At 28.9% G+C, this 16,987-nt stretch overlaps 1 protein-coding gene across 1 annotated transcript in view; it reads left to right on the forward strand.

Moving 5' to 3' along the window:
* Positions 1 to 16,987, forward strand: part of LOC107448557 (metabotropic glycine receptor) — an 80,425-nt gene that overhangs the window by 54,017 nt on the left and 9,421 nt on the right. Inside the window, exons 5-8 of the mRNA XM_016063804.3 lie at positions 6,236 to 6,577; positions 7,909 to 7,977; positions 9,243 to 9,352; positions 14,044 to 14,279. Coding sequence (XP_015919290.1) covers positions 6,236 to 6,577; positions 7,909 to 7,977; positions 9,243 to 9,352; positions 14,044 to 14,279 — 757 coding nt within the window. The remainder of the gene's footprint in view (positions 1 to 6,235; positions 6,578 to 7,908; positions 7,978 to 9,242; positions 9,353 to 14,043; positions 14,280 to 16,987) is intronic.

Here is a 16,987-nt window from a genome sequence, read left to right on the forward strand (position 1 = left end):
CTAAAACTAAGGTTTTATATAATAATAATAATAATAAGGAAATGGTTTGCATTGCTGGAAGCGTTATTAAAAATAAAAACTTTTGATTTTCCAATTTTGCAGACACTTGTACTAAAATTGGTTATCTAAAATTTATCATTTTTCCAGGTTAAAGCGTTCCTGATTCTTTCTGTTTTTTTTTCTTAAATCGATTAACAGCTTTATAAATTTTTTATTTTTATATTAATTTACAATTTTACATATTAATAATTAAAAAAAGTTTTCCGAAATCTGCCTATTTTTCATAGCAATATTCCATTCATAATAATTTAATAGATATTGTTATATTTTTGCGGTGTTATTCAAAAACAACCAATTGTTATCGAAAGCCTGTAGACCGTGCATTTGACGCGCCTGAAATAAATCCACGCTTGAAGTTGGTTCAATTTCTTTGAAACTTTCTTTAACGCTAATATTTTGTAGCTACTTAATATCCTTGATCCTTTTTTAAATGAAATTTATCACGAAGTACTCCTGAAAAATTGAAATAAAGGAAGAGTTTATTACAAAATGGAAAGCGTGTTTTGATGTTGCTTAGTACTTATCTACGCTTTTTATATTAAGTTAAATAATTATAAAAAACTTACATTGTCTTTAAGTTTGATAAATAATTAATGAATAAAAAATAATTAATTACCTTTGAAAATGTTTTAAACACAATTGTCTAAAGAACTGAAACGCATTAGAGAAAAGATGGGGAGCTATTGTTGTTTTGCATAAAAGAGCAATCTTAAGGGAATAGAACAGTGTTTTCTTGTAAGCAAAAGTACAAAAGTAATCAATGAATAAATAAATAAAAATAATTTTTTCATGAATACAGATTTGTTTCTTCAATATCTGTAAAGAAAACATGCTTAATACTTTCAAAACGAAACTTAGCTTTCATATCATACTTCAATTTAAAACTGAAATTGCAACTCTCTTAGGAAAATCCAAAAATTTCAGAATTGGGGTTCAGCTTATGAGATACTTTTTTTCAAAACTTGAGAAAAATTAAATACTACATTACACAGCAGAGCTGGGAAATTGTGCTACTTTTTTTAAGGTATTTGTACAGTAAATTCTTGAACTTTTGATTTCAAACTGTATTAAATTCTTTTTTTTTTTTTTAATCAAATCTGATTTTAAAAGAAATCAGAAAAATAATATCCATAAACTACTACTCTTAAGAGATTTCCAAAACGATTTTTTTAAAAAAATATAAACTTATTATTTAATAAAAGAGTTCCAGAGAAAGACAAGTGTTTCATGCCAAAAAATACTTATATGTATAAACAAAAGTGATTTCTTATTAAGAAACATTAAGAATCGTAAAAATAAGCGAATAAATAATTTTCATATAAAGGCTGTTGTCTTTACTCAATTTTTAGAAACAATTTTTTTTCATAATTAATTTTTTTATTTAAATTTTTTAGAAAAGATATTGTACTTATCGATGATTTTTTTATGATATCTTTTCGGAAAATTACAGATCGCTCGATTTTAAATTTAATATTTGGCAATCAACTGCATGAAATTCTTTTTAACTTAATATAATCATAACAATTACGAAAAGCAACTGCAAAATATGCTATTGAATTAAGACGATACCCGTAGTTTTTTCGAATATAACCTTGTATAAAATATAAACGATTATTTTATTTTGTTGATTCGATAGGATCGATTTCATAACTGACACAGTTATTTCCTTTGCGTTCATTTCGCTTGAGGTTGTCTGTTTTTCTCTCCATATGATGCAAATGTGGGAGAGTTCCATCAAAAGGTTCTCTGCGAACTTTAATTTGTTTACCATGCTTTATTCTAATGAAGAAAATGCTGATGAAGAAAAAGAAAACAATGTTTGCTCTAGGGCAGCTCGAGCCACAATTTTTGCTCTAAATCATGCAAATGAGAAGTTTGAGAATGTCTCTTCGCTAACGGATGTGGAGTTTTAATCAGATTGGAATTAAACTTGGTAGGATTAACAGAATCTAATGGAATCAGTAAATTTGATTTGCAAAGATAATGGAAATTAATAAAAAAATTAAATGAAAACTTAATGCTTTAGATGTGTTTCGTGTAATTTGTTTTACATGTAATCGAGCTATCAATGAAGCTTTAAAAGTGCGATTTTGGAAAATCAATAGAATTGTCAATTGATACAAAACATCTAACCCGAATATGGAATAATTATTTCATCGCTTTTTGATCTCATAATGATATATGTTATGATTTTAAATCGAGCTCAGTGATTGGTTTTTTGCAAATATTGGATTTACGAATATTTACAAACAAATCTTGAACAATACGAGACAGACATTTTTCTGAATATTATTGTGAAACACTGAGATTTAAGGTAGAGGTCCTTTTTTTGTTCTAATTTATTGTATTCTTTGATATTTAAAATGGTTTTTGAACAAATTAAAGAAAAATAGAAATGTTTAAGAATTCCATTTGGTAAGCAGTGAACTAAGATGGAAAATGCTAAGAACTGAAATTTTAGAAGAATATTCAAAGGAAAAGAAAATTAATGAGCATGTGATCGTATTAGAGATGGAAATCTCAGATCTCAGAAAACAACTATCAATATTCAACTCCGTAGACTTCTAATTTTGAACCCAACCCAGTAGGCAAAGGAACTCCTGGATCAAACACTAGGGCAAACCCAGGGCTAAAGAGAATAGAAGGGCTGGTTCACTCCTTTGAAGTATCTCTCGCCGCGCCGATCCTCCGACGTCACTCTAGTGACGTCACTTTGGCGCAAAGCTCGCACTTTTACTTCAAGAACGGGGCGTTTGGCCTTACTAGCTCTAACTAATATTGGATCATTTCTTTTTGCGAGATATTCTAAGACATTTGTTATTTTCTATAATGACTTTCCTCAGTTTTTGCAGTGAATTTACAAGAATTTAAAACTATTATCGAAATGCCAGTTTGCGCGATTGCAACTTGCAAAAATTCTGAAACAAAAACAAAAGGAAAAAGTATAATTTTTCGCGTGTTCCCTAAAGTAAATTAACAACTATGTGAAGAATGGATTCCGAAATGACACAGTTAATATAAAACAGCAATACGTTTATTCTGTCGTAAAGAACTTTTATAAAAATTCATTATCTAAATAGAAACCGAATGGTTATTTCATAAAGAAATGCAGGTGAAAAGAATTAAAAAATGGATAAAGTCAAAGAAAATTAAAATGTAAGTAAAAAGTATAAATAAAATATATAGTATATAGTTGAAATTCTCCTAATTTCATAACATATTTTTTAATGTAGTTATTCTAAATATTTATGATTTTTTTTAAAAATTATATTCTCTTCAATTTAAATATCTATAAATTATATCATCGTAAATTTAAATGTCTATAAACAATTGTAAAATTTCTAATGTCATTATGAACCTAAATTATTATTTTGTTTCAGTAATTAGCGTTTAAGGTTGATGTTTCCTAATGATTAAGTATGAACAAATTGCTATTAACGACATATTTTAAAATCAGGGATTCTAAATTTAACTTAACTTATCTTTATAAAAGAATATGTAGATAAAAAAAGTGTCGATATATGCCTTCATTTTTCTTAATAGTTAAAGTTAAAACTGAACTTTTTAAAATAAAGTATTTATCGTGTCATTTTCACCAACTAGCAAAACATTTTTATAAGTTTAAAATGGTATTTTTTTAATATAATAACCAAGAAAGTTTTTTTTGAACTATGTTTATGAACGGAAATAATGTGTTAATTACGTAAAGTTTGAAGGCTAATAACCAGAAAAAGTCTAACTTATTTTTACAAAGAGAAAGATGCAAAGTTATCATATCTTTGCTTACGATCTCCGAGATCTGTGGACACAGTGACGTCATGAGGAGGGAAATCGTAGCTTCAGCTCTAAGAGCGGAGTGAACTAGCCCTTCTATTCTCTTTAGCCCTGGGGCAAACCATCCTTCATGGAGGAATTTTTGATAGAGCTAACCCCCATTTGCGTTACACGAAGTGGAAAACCTTCCACGGTTAGCCTGCACGGCCAAGGCATTCTAATCCATGATCCGCGTACGACTGAGAACATTTTACGTCAGCACTGTCTTTGGTGCGAGCTGAGAGCAGAATTCTTATCGACCAGCAATCGCTGGGAATTCAAACTTGGGTCACCTCATTAAAAGGCGAGAGCTCTGCCCCTTGAGCCACCGCGACACCAGCTAAGTAGGTTCCTGCAGCTACTTTTGATGATTGTGCAATCTATTTTAAATTTCTACTTTGAATTTTATACTTTGAATTTCGTCATACATTTTTCTTAATAGAGTAGGATTAAAATAAATATATGAAGCAGTAGACATTCAAATTAGATACATTCATTTGGAGTAGTTGTAGGAACTTATAGTTATCTATTATGTCCAGTAATTCTGAAAAACACCCAAGGATTTAAATTTTAGTAAAAAACATAAAATAGAGGAATTGATATTTCTTTGACTAAATTTATTAGCATGAGGTTAATTGCAGAAAAGCAGCATTATTATTGACGAATCCTAAGAATTCTAGCAATAGATCATTATTCGTTTAAAAACAAAACAGATACCCAAATAGGTTTCATAACTCAAACACCGAAAGTAATGATAATTCAGGCAATAAATTTAGCACCTTAGTTTCAGTAGCAAATATGGATGAAAAATATTCATACCCTCAATTTGAGTCTAATGCGAAAACTACTCATATCTCAAAGCGAAACGTTAATACCTCCTTACCTAATTGATATGTGACTATTTTAAAATGCGTTGTTTGTTCTCAAAATCATATGAATCACGATTGCTCATTAAATGTGTTTAAGAAAAAGAGGACTTTAATGGTAAAAGGCTTATCTTTCATTTTTTTTCAAACATGAATTTAGGAAATTTAGTGATTGCAATTATCAAAACTTGTAAAGATTGTTATTCTTCTTCACAAAACTCTTTCACTTGCGATGACAAAGAATATAATGAAAGAAAAATATTCCAATTTAGTGATAGACGCCGAGCAAAAGGAAAAAAAAGAAAAACTCTTATAAGAAAACGTCTACAAAATAAGAAGAAAAAAAGCACTCTACTAATTCGATTTTGTTACAAAATTTGTAAGCCTACTGCAAAAGAAATCAAGGAATTCATCAATATTCAATAGTGTAGTTTGATAGGCGGAGGGGTGAATAGATGTTTTATTTTTAAATAAGTAACTGATTCATTGTGCGTGAATTTAAAGGTGAGTAGTAAGGAAACGTTGATTCTTTATACATGTGTAAGGGAAGTTGCAGAAAGACGCATGTATGATATAGTCCTAATAACATAACAAAGTATAAAAAATTCTAATATGAAGATAAAAGCGGTAGTAATAAAATACAATCTCTGATACAAATGGCAGTAACTGACTAGATTACTTTAGCACTCAAATTAAAATTTTATTTAGCATTAAAACTTTAAATAAATTTAGCATTAAAATTTTTTCACATTGGATCAGGAATATTGCTTTAGAAAGGGAAATTGAATTAGCAGAAAGTAGTACCTCCGACAAGATGCATGTTTTAATTGTCTTAATTTATTGAGAGAGTGACTAACCTATCCGTAGCAACTTATAGATTATGTTATTCTGAGTTAGCCACACCACCATATGTTGAAAGTTACCCTCCGTGTTAAAATTTGCCGTAATTTTAACTGACAGATCACACCAATGAAACAAGTGGTTTTTCCTGTAGCCAACAATATAGCAAAATTTTACGGAATTAATTTAAGAATTAAATAATTGAATCATAACGTAATTTTTTTTATTAAATTAACATTACCAAGTCTTTTATAAGAAATATCACCATTTTCAGAATACATTTAATTTTCGGTCTAATTATCCTTTTTAAAATTAAATTTCAGGGAATATTTTATGCCTCATACTACGTCTATAACTTTACCACTGTGCATATTACTTTTTAATTGTGATTATTCTTAATTAAAAAGCAAACTAATGCACACTTTTTGAGGCTATAGCTATTTATCTAGTTTAAGAAGAAGAAGAAAAAAAATACTTTGATTTTTTTATATCACAAAAATTTATTTTCATCTTTTAAACTGCTCAGCTTTCCTTTATTTAGTCAACATTTATACTGTCACTAATCATGTTTTTCATTTATTTAAATTATTAAATACGACAATGTGATTCATGATTATTATTTAAATGAATTATTTTTAATCTCCATTCTCTTGCAGTGTGTGCCAACGTCTGGTAAAGGATTCCGCCGCGGCGCTTACAGATGTTACTGCAAGCCCAATTTTTACCAAGCATCTGCTGATACGCAACGACGGGATTATTATGATGGAGAAGTTATAGAAGAGGCATTTGTCGAGAATGTACTCAACGAACAAAACAAATTTTCCAATAATTTTCAGTGTTTGCCTTGTCGTGTAGGATGTGATGTCTGTTTTGGTGATCAACCTTGTTATGTTGAATACGACCTAATGTTGCGAAGTGTTGTACTGTGCTTCCAAAGCTTCTGCAGCACTCTTGTTGTTATTCTTATTATTGTCATTTTTGTTCTGAGAAAGAGTCCAGTAAGTAATGCTGTTTATTTGTTAAATATATTTTTAAATAAATGTACATTTTATGCCAAGCAAGTTTTAGGATGCATTAAATTAAAAGTTTTTTTTTTTTAACAAATTTAAATTAAATTAATTTTAAAGAAACTACAGATTGTGTTTTCACGGCACTTGTATGATTATAATTTTATTATGATATCAGATGTATTTGAAGATTGAGATTATGCGGTTGTAATATTATGCTTGCTTTAAAACGACTTAGTTAATTTCAATAGCAGCATGTCGTAAATTACTTTAAAAGCACGCTGATGTCTCTATTTCAAGCAAGAAACTCAAATTTCGGAATGTTCAAAATTTAAAAAAAAATATTCTTTGCTTTAAAGATTAAGTATTATAGATTAAAATACATTATAGGTTAAAATGGCATTGAGGAATATCAGTAATAATTTATTTATAAATCTTGGTTACTGATGGAAATCAACCAATAGAATGAATAGTTTAGATTCAGAAGCAGAATATGGATAGCATTTTTTAGAAAATGCTAATCATGAGTGTAGAATGCTCATCTTGATTTTTCTAAGCATTGGCTCTAAAAACCTTTAAAAATTAAAATTAATATAATTAACATCCTCTTGACACTATTGTATTTTCATGAAATGGCTTTAAATTGCAAAAAAAATCTAAAAGTTTTAGATTCCATAAATAACAATAACAATATTTAAAAAAAAAAAAAGAAATTTCGCAAAACCATAAAAAAATTATTTGCCAAAAATTATCTGACTGTAATTTGGTTAAAAGTAATGAAATGGTGTGAATTGTCGTTGAATCTAGTTACTTTTTTCATTTGATACCTTGCTGACTTACACTGTAAAAACTGTACTAGTACGGTAAAAAGTACGGGCTCTCTGGGTGCCGATACGTTTTACCATAAAATTCATTTTTATCGGAACATGTGACAGTCCAAAAAATCTGATATATTGTAATTTTTACAGTGATAATTATCTTAATATCACTGAAATTATTACTCTAATTAAATAAAAGTTACTATAAGAATAACGGTACAATATTTTACGGTAATGGATTTTACGGTGGATGCACCCAAAGGGCTTTATGCCATTATTTGATCTGGAATTTTAGCAATGTAGTTAATTTTAAATATTAAATTTTGAGGCAAAAAAAAATTCGTTTTTGTAGTGTTTTTTCATGCATGCAAAATACATTATTTACGAAGAGTTTTTCTACTCTAATAAAGTTTCTATCTTTCCCGGATTTGCATTTTACGTAATGTTAAATGATATTTTCATTATATTTTCCATGTTCATTTTATATTTGTTCTTTTTTAAAAGATATTTTCTAGTGTTATGTGGCTGATGCACGAAGCAATACTGATTGGAGCTCTTCTTCTCTATCAGACAGTAAGTTTCCTTCCTCCATATAGCTTATTTCCTTTTAAAAAGTATTTTATAAGTGATTAATAAGTTTCCTCATGTCTTTTTCGTGCAACCGTCTTTTAGTAATAAAAAGATTTCAGCGAGACATCGATTAAAAGTGACGTCATGTATTAAATATATTCAAAACAAATCATCTCTTTCTTCATCTTTTTTGTTAAAAGCATGTAAGTTTTGCGCTCTTTTCCTCTTTTGTGCTGGTAGTACTAAAACACCTTAAATTTTAATCTTTTAAACGATTTAAAAATAGCACTAAAAAGAGGATTTGTGAAATTTTTGTTACATGCATTTTCGTAATCTTGTTATTGAGGGAACAAGTTACATCTTCCATCTCTTTCAGCATTTTAGTTCGAAAAAAAAAAGTTTTACCGAAGGAGGTTGCCAGCTTATATTAGCTATAACTATTCACCAATCAGGAAAGCTACTTTGAGTTTTTTCATTATTTTTTCCTTTTCGTAGAAGACCGCGGAAAAAGATTTTATCAGAATTCCTAGCATATAGAAAATAATGCAACTACTACAATAAAAATCCTTCTTAAATTTTGATAAAATATACAATAAGGATCAAAACTAATTGACCTAAATGTTCAACTTTAGCTAATACGAATAATATATTAGCTATCCATATTTTTAAAATAGCATTAACAAAAAAAATTTTGCTTATATAATAAACAAAAATTCACTAAGTTTAGTCGAACTGAGTATATAATTTTTTCGCACACCTTTCTTTTTACTTTAGTATTTATAAATATTTTATGTTATTTGATTTATAGGCTGGAAAGACTCAGTGATGATTGTTCTTACGGTCTAATCGCGGAATGGTGAAAGACAAAACGCAAAGTTTTAAAATCTAATTAATTGGAACAAACCAAGTGCAAATAATAAAAATTAGCAGTAATTAATACAAATATTTATCTGCTTTTTTCTTCAATGATGTATTGTAAATCTGTGGTTGAAAATTTGATTAAAATTAAATTTTTTAGCCATTTTAATACTTCTTATAAGGTTTTGAATGTATCATCAGAGAGTTGTCAGCTAATTTTTTTTTAGTTTAACTATAAATTAATATTAAAATAACTGATATTTTAAAACGCTGCCTTTTGATTGGAATTTCATATTTAAGAATTTTTGAATTGATTATGAAAACTTGTTTCTAAAACTCTGCTCAAAACAGCTCGAAATTGATTTTTTTAGATAACCTTTAAAATCTTTTTTTTTCTTTCTTTATTCTAGGTTATTATTCGTTATTTTGAGCCAACTATTTTTACTTGTATGATAGAACCTTGGTTTCGTGGTCTAGGTTTTGCAATTTGTTATGGATCTATAGTTCTTAAAATTTACAGGTATATTTGCAAAGTTATTTTCTTTGCTTTACTTTAGATTTTTATGATTCATGTATTATTAAAGCTCTGTAAACCCCAGCAGTTGTGTCATTACGTTTTATTTTATCTTTAAACACCAGTATCTATGAATTTGGACATCTTGTTTTTAGTAAACTAGCTTTAGAAAATAAATCTGAAGAAAGTATTAAAATTTTCCCTGACATTAATTTGATCTCTTAAAAATTAAACTTAAGAAAACAATTTATGAAGTTATAACTTTCTTATAAAAATTAAGTCTTGTATTAAATATTTTACAATTTTAGCAAATACTAATTTGGTAATGGAAAATCATTTTCTAGAATATATTATTTGCTTATTGTTTTAAAAATTGCGTATTTTTAAAACAAATTTGCGTATTGTTTTTATCATTACATTGAATGAAATATTTGTCAGTAAATGTATTTTATTTTATATTTTATATCCGTCGTTGAACAGCCGACCCAATTTTGGGTTCACGACCCAATTTTGGGTTTGGGTTTACTGCTCAACTCCGTAGCCTTGTAATTTTGAACCAATCCAGAAGACAAGGAAACTCCTGCATCAGTACCCCCAGTGGTACTGATTTGCTATGGGAACATGGAGGACTTTGCGACTCTACATATTTAACGCGCATCAGTCACCATTTACAACACACGGAGTCTTCGGCCTGCCTGGGATCGAACCCACGAACTCTTGGACATGGACCCAGTGTCCTACCAATCAGGCTATCCCGGCGCTCACTAAATTCAAGTATAATGTGAAAAGATAATAATTTTACACAAAATTTATAAAATGTTTTTTTTTGCAATTTCAAGGACAGACAGACTAGGATCAAAGAAGAGGACTAAGAGTAATTGTCCAATGGCTATAAGAAATTAAACAATAGTAACGTAAAGAATAATTGCGTTAGGTTAAATGCGGAAAAAGCTGCATACTTATACAAATACAATTATCTGAGATATTATGCGTCTTAAGCGTGAGAATTTAATTTATTAAGAAATATATCCCAATAAAGAATGCATCGTGCGCTAAAAAGTTATATCTTAATTAGTTTTTGACTTGGTTAATCAGATTTTCACCTACACTTTTAATGATCTTTTGTGGTAATTTAAATTGTCATATTTAATATTTAACTCAAAAGTGACAGGAAAAAACTTTTTTGTTCTAACGAATAAACTTGAGCAAGGAAAAAATAAAGCTTTAAACTATAAAGATTGTTGAACTAGACTTTTTTATATAAAAATTGAATGTTTTTAACAAATTATTAAATTAGCTTTAGACAAATATTCATTAAAATTGCTGCTTTTTAAAAAAAAACAATAACCAATGCAAAAGTCCTGGAAGAAATATCATTGATATTTCTGTTTTACTAAGAGAATTTAGTTTTAGCTACATAGTAAAAAAAAATATATCCCGAAACGTTTTGATGCATGTAATTTTCAAAAAGCAATCCACGTGGTCAAGCAACGGTGCATATAACTTTCAAAAACATTTCTTAATATTTAGGAAACATGTTGTGGGGCTAGGCTATCAACAATGTCAACTATCATCTAGCGAAAGGTTTAATAGCTGTAGTGGTAGCTATGATACATTACTCTCCCACCAGAATTTTATCTGTGATAGAATTCGATGAATGGATACCATTAGTTGATTCATTACTGTTTTGAACGAGGCCGGGAGAGCTGTATTCAGATCCTCAGACTTTGAGTGTCGGTCATGAGAGCTGTGTTAGGAGCATGGTTGTGGGCATGGTACTCCTGCGTTGCAATTAGTAGTCGAGTGTGTACAGGTCCCCGCTGTGTGTGATTCAAATTCAGTAGCAACACCGCGAGGAGGACAATGCCGTAGTCACAAATAGCAAGTAAACTGTTAACTGTGAACCATTTATTGAACTGCGCGTGTTTAAATCGAAGTAGGAGTTTTGGTTGAGGTAGGCGTGTTGTCCGAGGCAGGCATGTTCAGGTCACGTCCGCGAGTCACCCATGTGGAGCTAGGCTACCGATGATGTCACCCGTTGGAGCGGTGGTGGCTGAGGGGATCAAGCATTCGCCTTTCAATGAGGTGAATAGTGTTCGATCAAAAAAAGTTCTCCACGAAGGCAAATTTCTCCCAACACTAAGTCCAGGAGTTCCCAACAAAAAATGTTTTTGTTTTAGAAATAATGTTCTTTGCAATTCCAAGTGTCATTTTAGTAATCCTTGTTGTAACAAATGATTTTCTGGTACGTTTCCATAAATACCATTTCTACGCTGCATAAATTAGATAAATTGCTTCTTTTTCATTTTAATTGTCTATCATTAGTTTATTTATAGAATACCAAGTTATTTCATTTTAGATCAATTTCTTATTTTACACTTTAACTGTCTCTCATTAGTTAATTCATAGAATACCTAGCTATTTCATAGAATAACTAGTTAAAGTGTCAAATGAATAACATATTACACACTTTAACGGACACGATCAGTTATTTCATGGAATAACTAGGTATTCTATGAAATAACTGCATTATATACTTTAACGGTAACATATACATAGATTATCCCTAAATTACTTTTAGATGACATACCACACAACAAAATTTTATAATTGTAAGATCTCGATATGAATTTCATTATGTAGCTTAAAAATAGAATAGCTGAATTCTAGTTGAAATTATTCATTCAAAATTAAAAAATACTTACCAAGAAAGCGATAAAAATTTATTAATAATCAACACAAATTAAACTATTTCAAGTAATTCGGATGACTATTTACTGTTGTTTCTCGAATTATATAGATACAGAAATCTATACTATTCTATAAAGAAGAATATTCTATAACTATTACAGTTCTACACGCTCTGAAATCACATTTATTCATTGGAAAGAAGTAAACAATGTTGACTTCACTTTAATTTGTAATAAATTTAACACAAAAAAATGTATTTTACCGTAATACACACATCTGTAACAGTATGCGATCGTGAAATCGGAAGTTATCGGTTGCAAGTTTATTGACAATAGAAAGGTAAAAATTATTGAGAAAATGAGGCGTGTTCTTCTTCAGAAAGATTTACCAATGTTCTGGTCGTTTTTTCATGTTCTTCAGCCTTTTCCTTAGGAAAATTTTGCTTCTTATTTGCTGCTAAAAAAGGTGTTCTACTCTGCCAATAATTCTGTTACAACTAAATGAAAACTTAATAAATAAAAGCCTGAAAATAAACTCTCCGCTAGAGGGCGTATTCGAGCATTGCGATCTCGAATTGGTTAAAGGGATAATAATAATATTAATATTGCTTATCGTTTATTAATGTAGCAAAGGAAAACATAAAGCAGGATTTATGTTCAAGATTAAGAAACTGTTTAAAATATCAATTGATTCATTATTTAAATATTAATTCGGAAAAAATAATATTTATTTCAAAAATCAAAGATTTTAAAAATGAAAAAAATTGAAAAATTTTTTTTATCATAAAATTATGAATAGTTTGTTCAGGAGAAATATATTTAAATCAAGATTAAGCTCTTAATTGATAACAAGTTGGCAATAGACGAAATACAAAATGAATGTCTCAAAATTTCCTTAACTGTTGTTAAAAGAATTTTGAACGATTTTGCTGTACTTGTTAATGATTAAAATGGGCGTGTTACATGACATGGAGCTAATTGGAGCACGCTCTAAATTTTTCAATGTTTGAAATGTAAACAATGGGCGAGTTGTATGACTTGGTGCTATGAAAGCGGGCTAAAAAATATGCTGATGCTGCCGCTCGAAAATAATTTAGAATTTTATCGTTTTCAATCTTAAAATCTTAAGAAAAAGAGCAGAGATATTCCAACCTTTTCATTTTTAAATAAATAAATGACTTTGTGTTAAATGAAATGTTTTTTTTAAGAAAAACTATCAAATTGCAAAGATAACAAAATATTGCATACATTTCAAAAGTTTGAGATTGAAACTCACTTCAAAGGCTCTACGAAACAGAAAATACAGAAATCAAGTTCGTAATTTCTAGATGCATATTTTATATGAATTTTCATTTTGATGGAAAAGTTACAATAAAAAATACAACTGGTACAGAGTTATTTGCATTAAATTTAAAAGTTTGTTTTCAAAACATTTTATGTCGCAAAAAATATTTCATTAATATAAAAAGAGAGAGGGAGGGAGAGTATACCTCCCTCCCCCTTCTCCTAAAATTAAAACTGATTTAGCATTTTTGACCATTTTCGAGCGGCAGTGGTCAGAACATTAAGGAGAGCTCTCCGAGAGCTCCAAGTCAGGATACTCGCCCAATGATTTGATCCTAAAATAAAATAACCTTTGATTAATATTTATTATTTTGCTTAGATATATACGATCTGATAGAAAATAGATGACTCGATTTCCATACTGTTAATACTGTTTAATACTGTACATTGTTCTTTAAACAACCTCTTTAAGCATCTATATAAGCAAGATTTTGTGCAAAACAATCTGAACAAGCGTTACTCTAACCATTAACCATTAGAGAAGGGGTAACTTATATAACCATTAGAGAAGGGGATTATTTCAAATACTTACCGCATTATTCGCAAAAACGAATTGATTATTAACTGTTCCTACCATGATAAGTATGCTTTAATTTTTTTGTTTATAAAAATCACATATCTACAAATTAATATTAAGGAATATTTTAAATGTTTTATTTTTAGGATATTAGCTGAATTTCAAACACGAAAAGCTCACAGAGTCTGTGTACGAGACAAGGATTTGCTCAAGTATCTTTTAGGAATCATTACTGTAGTTATTGGGTACCTTCTTGCTTGGACTGCCGTAATAATAGATAATATGACTGAAGGATATAGTGTAATAGTTCATGAACAGACATCCACTGGTCTCAAATATGATATGTGCCGTGGCCTTTGGTGGGATTATGTTACAGAAGTCGGTGAGACAGAATTTTAATAGCTTACCAATAAGTTAAATTGAAATAGAGCAATTAAAATCACTACAAAATATGGATGGTGTAAAGATTCTGAAATCACAGAATGTAAAAAAAATGCTGATATCAACCACAAAATAACTTTTCATTACAATCTTCTTCTTTTTTTATCACGCGAGCATGAAAATCATTTTAACTGGGAGTTTCAACCTTTTAAAAAAGGATCACCAAGTAGCATCATAAACATTTATATATACTATATATGTTTATCCACACCGATATTTTTTAGTTAATTAGGTGAAAGAAGCATGATTGAAGAGTCCAGATTGTGCATAATCTTCTTTTATTAAGTTACGATGGTGAAATAGCAGTTTAACCCCTCTCCAAAGCGGGAGAGGGGGAACACATATCCCGTCTAAGCTAACGGATTTTATTTTAGCATGATAAACAACAAAAGTCACGCAAAAACATTAGGTCCTGCGTTATATAGGATGATTAAAAAGAGTAAAAAGTTCAGTCATATATCTTTTTTGTATTCTTACGCCTCATCAAATTTATTTATTACTCAAAGCAAATCGTTTAATCTTTCCTTATATGGAAGTGAAAGATCTTAAAATAACTTCTCTTTTGAAGTATAAATCTAATTATTATTCATTGGCATGTTTTTAGCCTTGAAATCCCAAAATAGAATTTCTACCCTTATCCTTTACTAAAGATATTTTATGAAAAGGAATGAAGTTTTAATGCTTTTATTAATACAAAAGTATTTAATTTTTGTGTTACATATATATATACATATATCAATAATTTTGGAAGTTAACTAGTACATCCAAGTTGTAGTCTATTTTCATAATTATATCTCACTCAAAATCTCTAATGTCAAATAACCATTTTATTTATAGACAAACTAATGAAAGTTTCAGAAAAAAAAAATTACCGGAAATTTTTTTTCCAAGAGATTTTTCCGTTTTTTGACATCTCAAACATTCTGGAAGCATTCAAAGCATAAAACGAGAGATATTAAGATAACAGAATTAGCTTATAGCTTACATAGATAGATAAACTTAAGGGTAGGTAGGGTAGGTACTTTTCACGTAGCACTAGGGCTGCACAATGGGCTATTCACCTCGTTTTCTAAATAAACAAACAAACATCTAAAAGCGGAAGTAACTTCACCCGGTCCGTGCGAACTTCCGCTACATCGCTACAGCCTTCTTATTATGTTTTGCATTAGATTTCCAAACATTGTTGGCGTTTCTCTTATCTTGATAACGTTTGTTGCTTGGAAATAATTTTTTTTTTTATTAAATCGAAAAGAGCTTTTCCTATTATCACAAGTTGAATGATGATGGCAAAAAAAAAAAAAAAAAAATCATATAATAATATTCAGTTGTCTGATCCTTTTTCTGGAGAGTTATTTTAAAGTTTAAAATATGAGATGCAATTAAGTTTTTAAAAGACACTGATCTCTAGTAGCTAAATATTAAGTTAAGATATATTTACCTCGCAGGTATACTACTTATTCATGGCATTCTAAAAAAATGCGCAGCTTAAAACTTGTAACTTTTGGATAGGATATTAAAAGAAGTACAAAATGTGGCTTTATCGTCAATTTGCAACAGAAATTTTATTTTCATCAAAAAATTAAATTTCATAATTCAAATATTTTTTTTCTTTCCTAAGTAAAAGCAATATCTTCAATTCCCGCACGCAAACAAAAAAACAAGAGATATGTTACTTCATCAAATTTTCTTAAAATGCATTTACTTTATTTTTCTTTAGGAAGTTTAATTGTTCAAAGCAGGGATAGTCAACACTAAGCATCCTGTGCACCACTTTTAGTGCAAAAAATCTTGAACATGGCAATTATTAATACAAATTTCATGTCAAGTCAATAAGTACTACCGTGTTAATGTTGTTCGTCGAATTATTACACGTACAGTAACTTCTTTTTCTAGATCAAATTAAGCTATAAGTTAGCAAATATCACAGAAGTTATCTTTAAAATCTTGAAAAATTGAATTGTTTCTAGTGAAATTTAAACAATGGCTAACATTTAACCAATCACAATTTTTGCTCATCATTTTTATATATTTAAATGAGCAAGAAAATAATAAACAGAAAATTATATTTAATTACTTTTTTTTTTCAATGAAACAATTTTACAATTACAAATAATAAGGAGAAAACTTACAAGGATACAAACACTAATGTGATTTCGGTATTGTTTTAATTTTAAATAATTATTTTATATTTAAAATTTCTTTTTAGAAATTATTTTTTTTTTTCAATTTAAATTGAGTTTGTGTGCCACACAAAATGCCACCTCTGGTTTAAAGTAACTTTATTTTTAATATGTCAAATATAGCACACACGAATCTGAATTATTTAGTGATAAAAGTCGTGTTTCTCTATTTAGATATTACCTTAAATTTTGCATTACATTATGGGAAAGTACCAATTTTATTTTAAATTACGCTTGATGAAATCTTGAAATTTAAAGAATAGGAATACTGTATATATTACATAAAAAATTATTTTTGGAAAAATTTTAACAAATATATACAGAAAAGTTCCTTTTGTTGAGATTATATACTTTTTTTAAACTCAAAATTTCAGGAAAGGGATAACATGGGCCCTTGACTTCATCACTGAGTAGAAAAAAATATATCCCGTGTTAAAAAAAAAAAAAAAAAAAAAAAGCGTAGAGCTTT

This window comes from Parasteatoda tepidariorum, chromosome X1 (assembly GCF_043381705.1).
Source record: "Parasteatoda tepidariorum isolate YZ-2023 chromosome X1, CAS_Ptep_4.0, whole genome shotgun sequence".
NCBI lineage: Eukaryota > Metazoa > Arthropoda > Arachnida > Araneae > Theridiidae > Parasteatoda > Parasteatoda tepidariorum.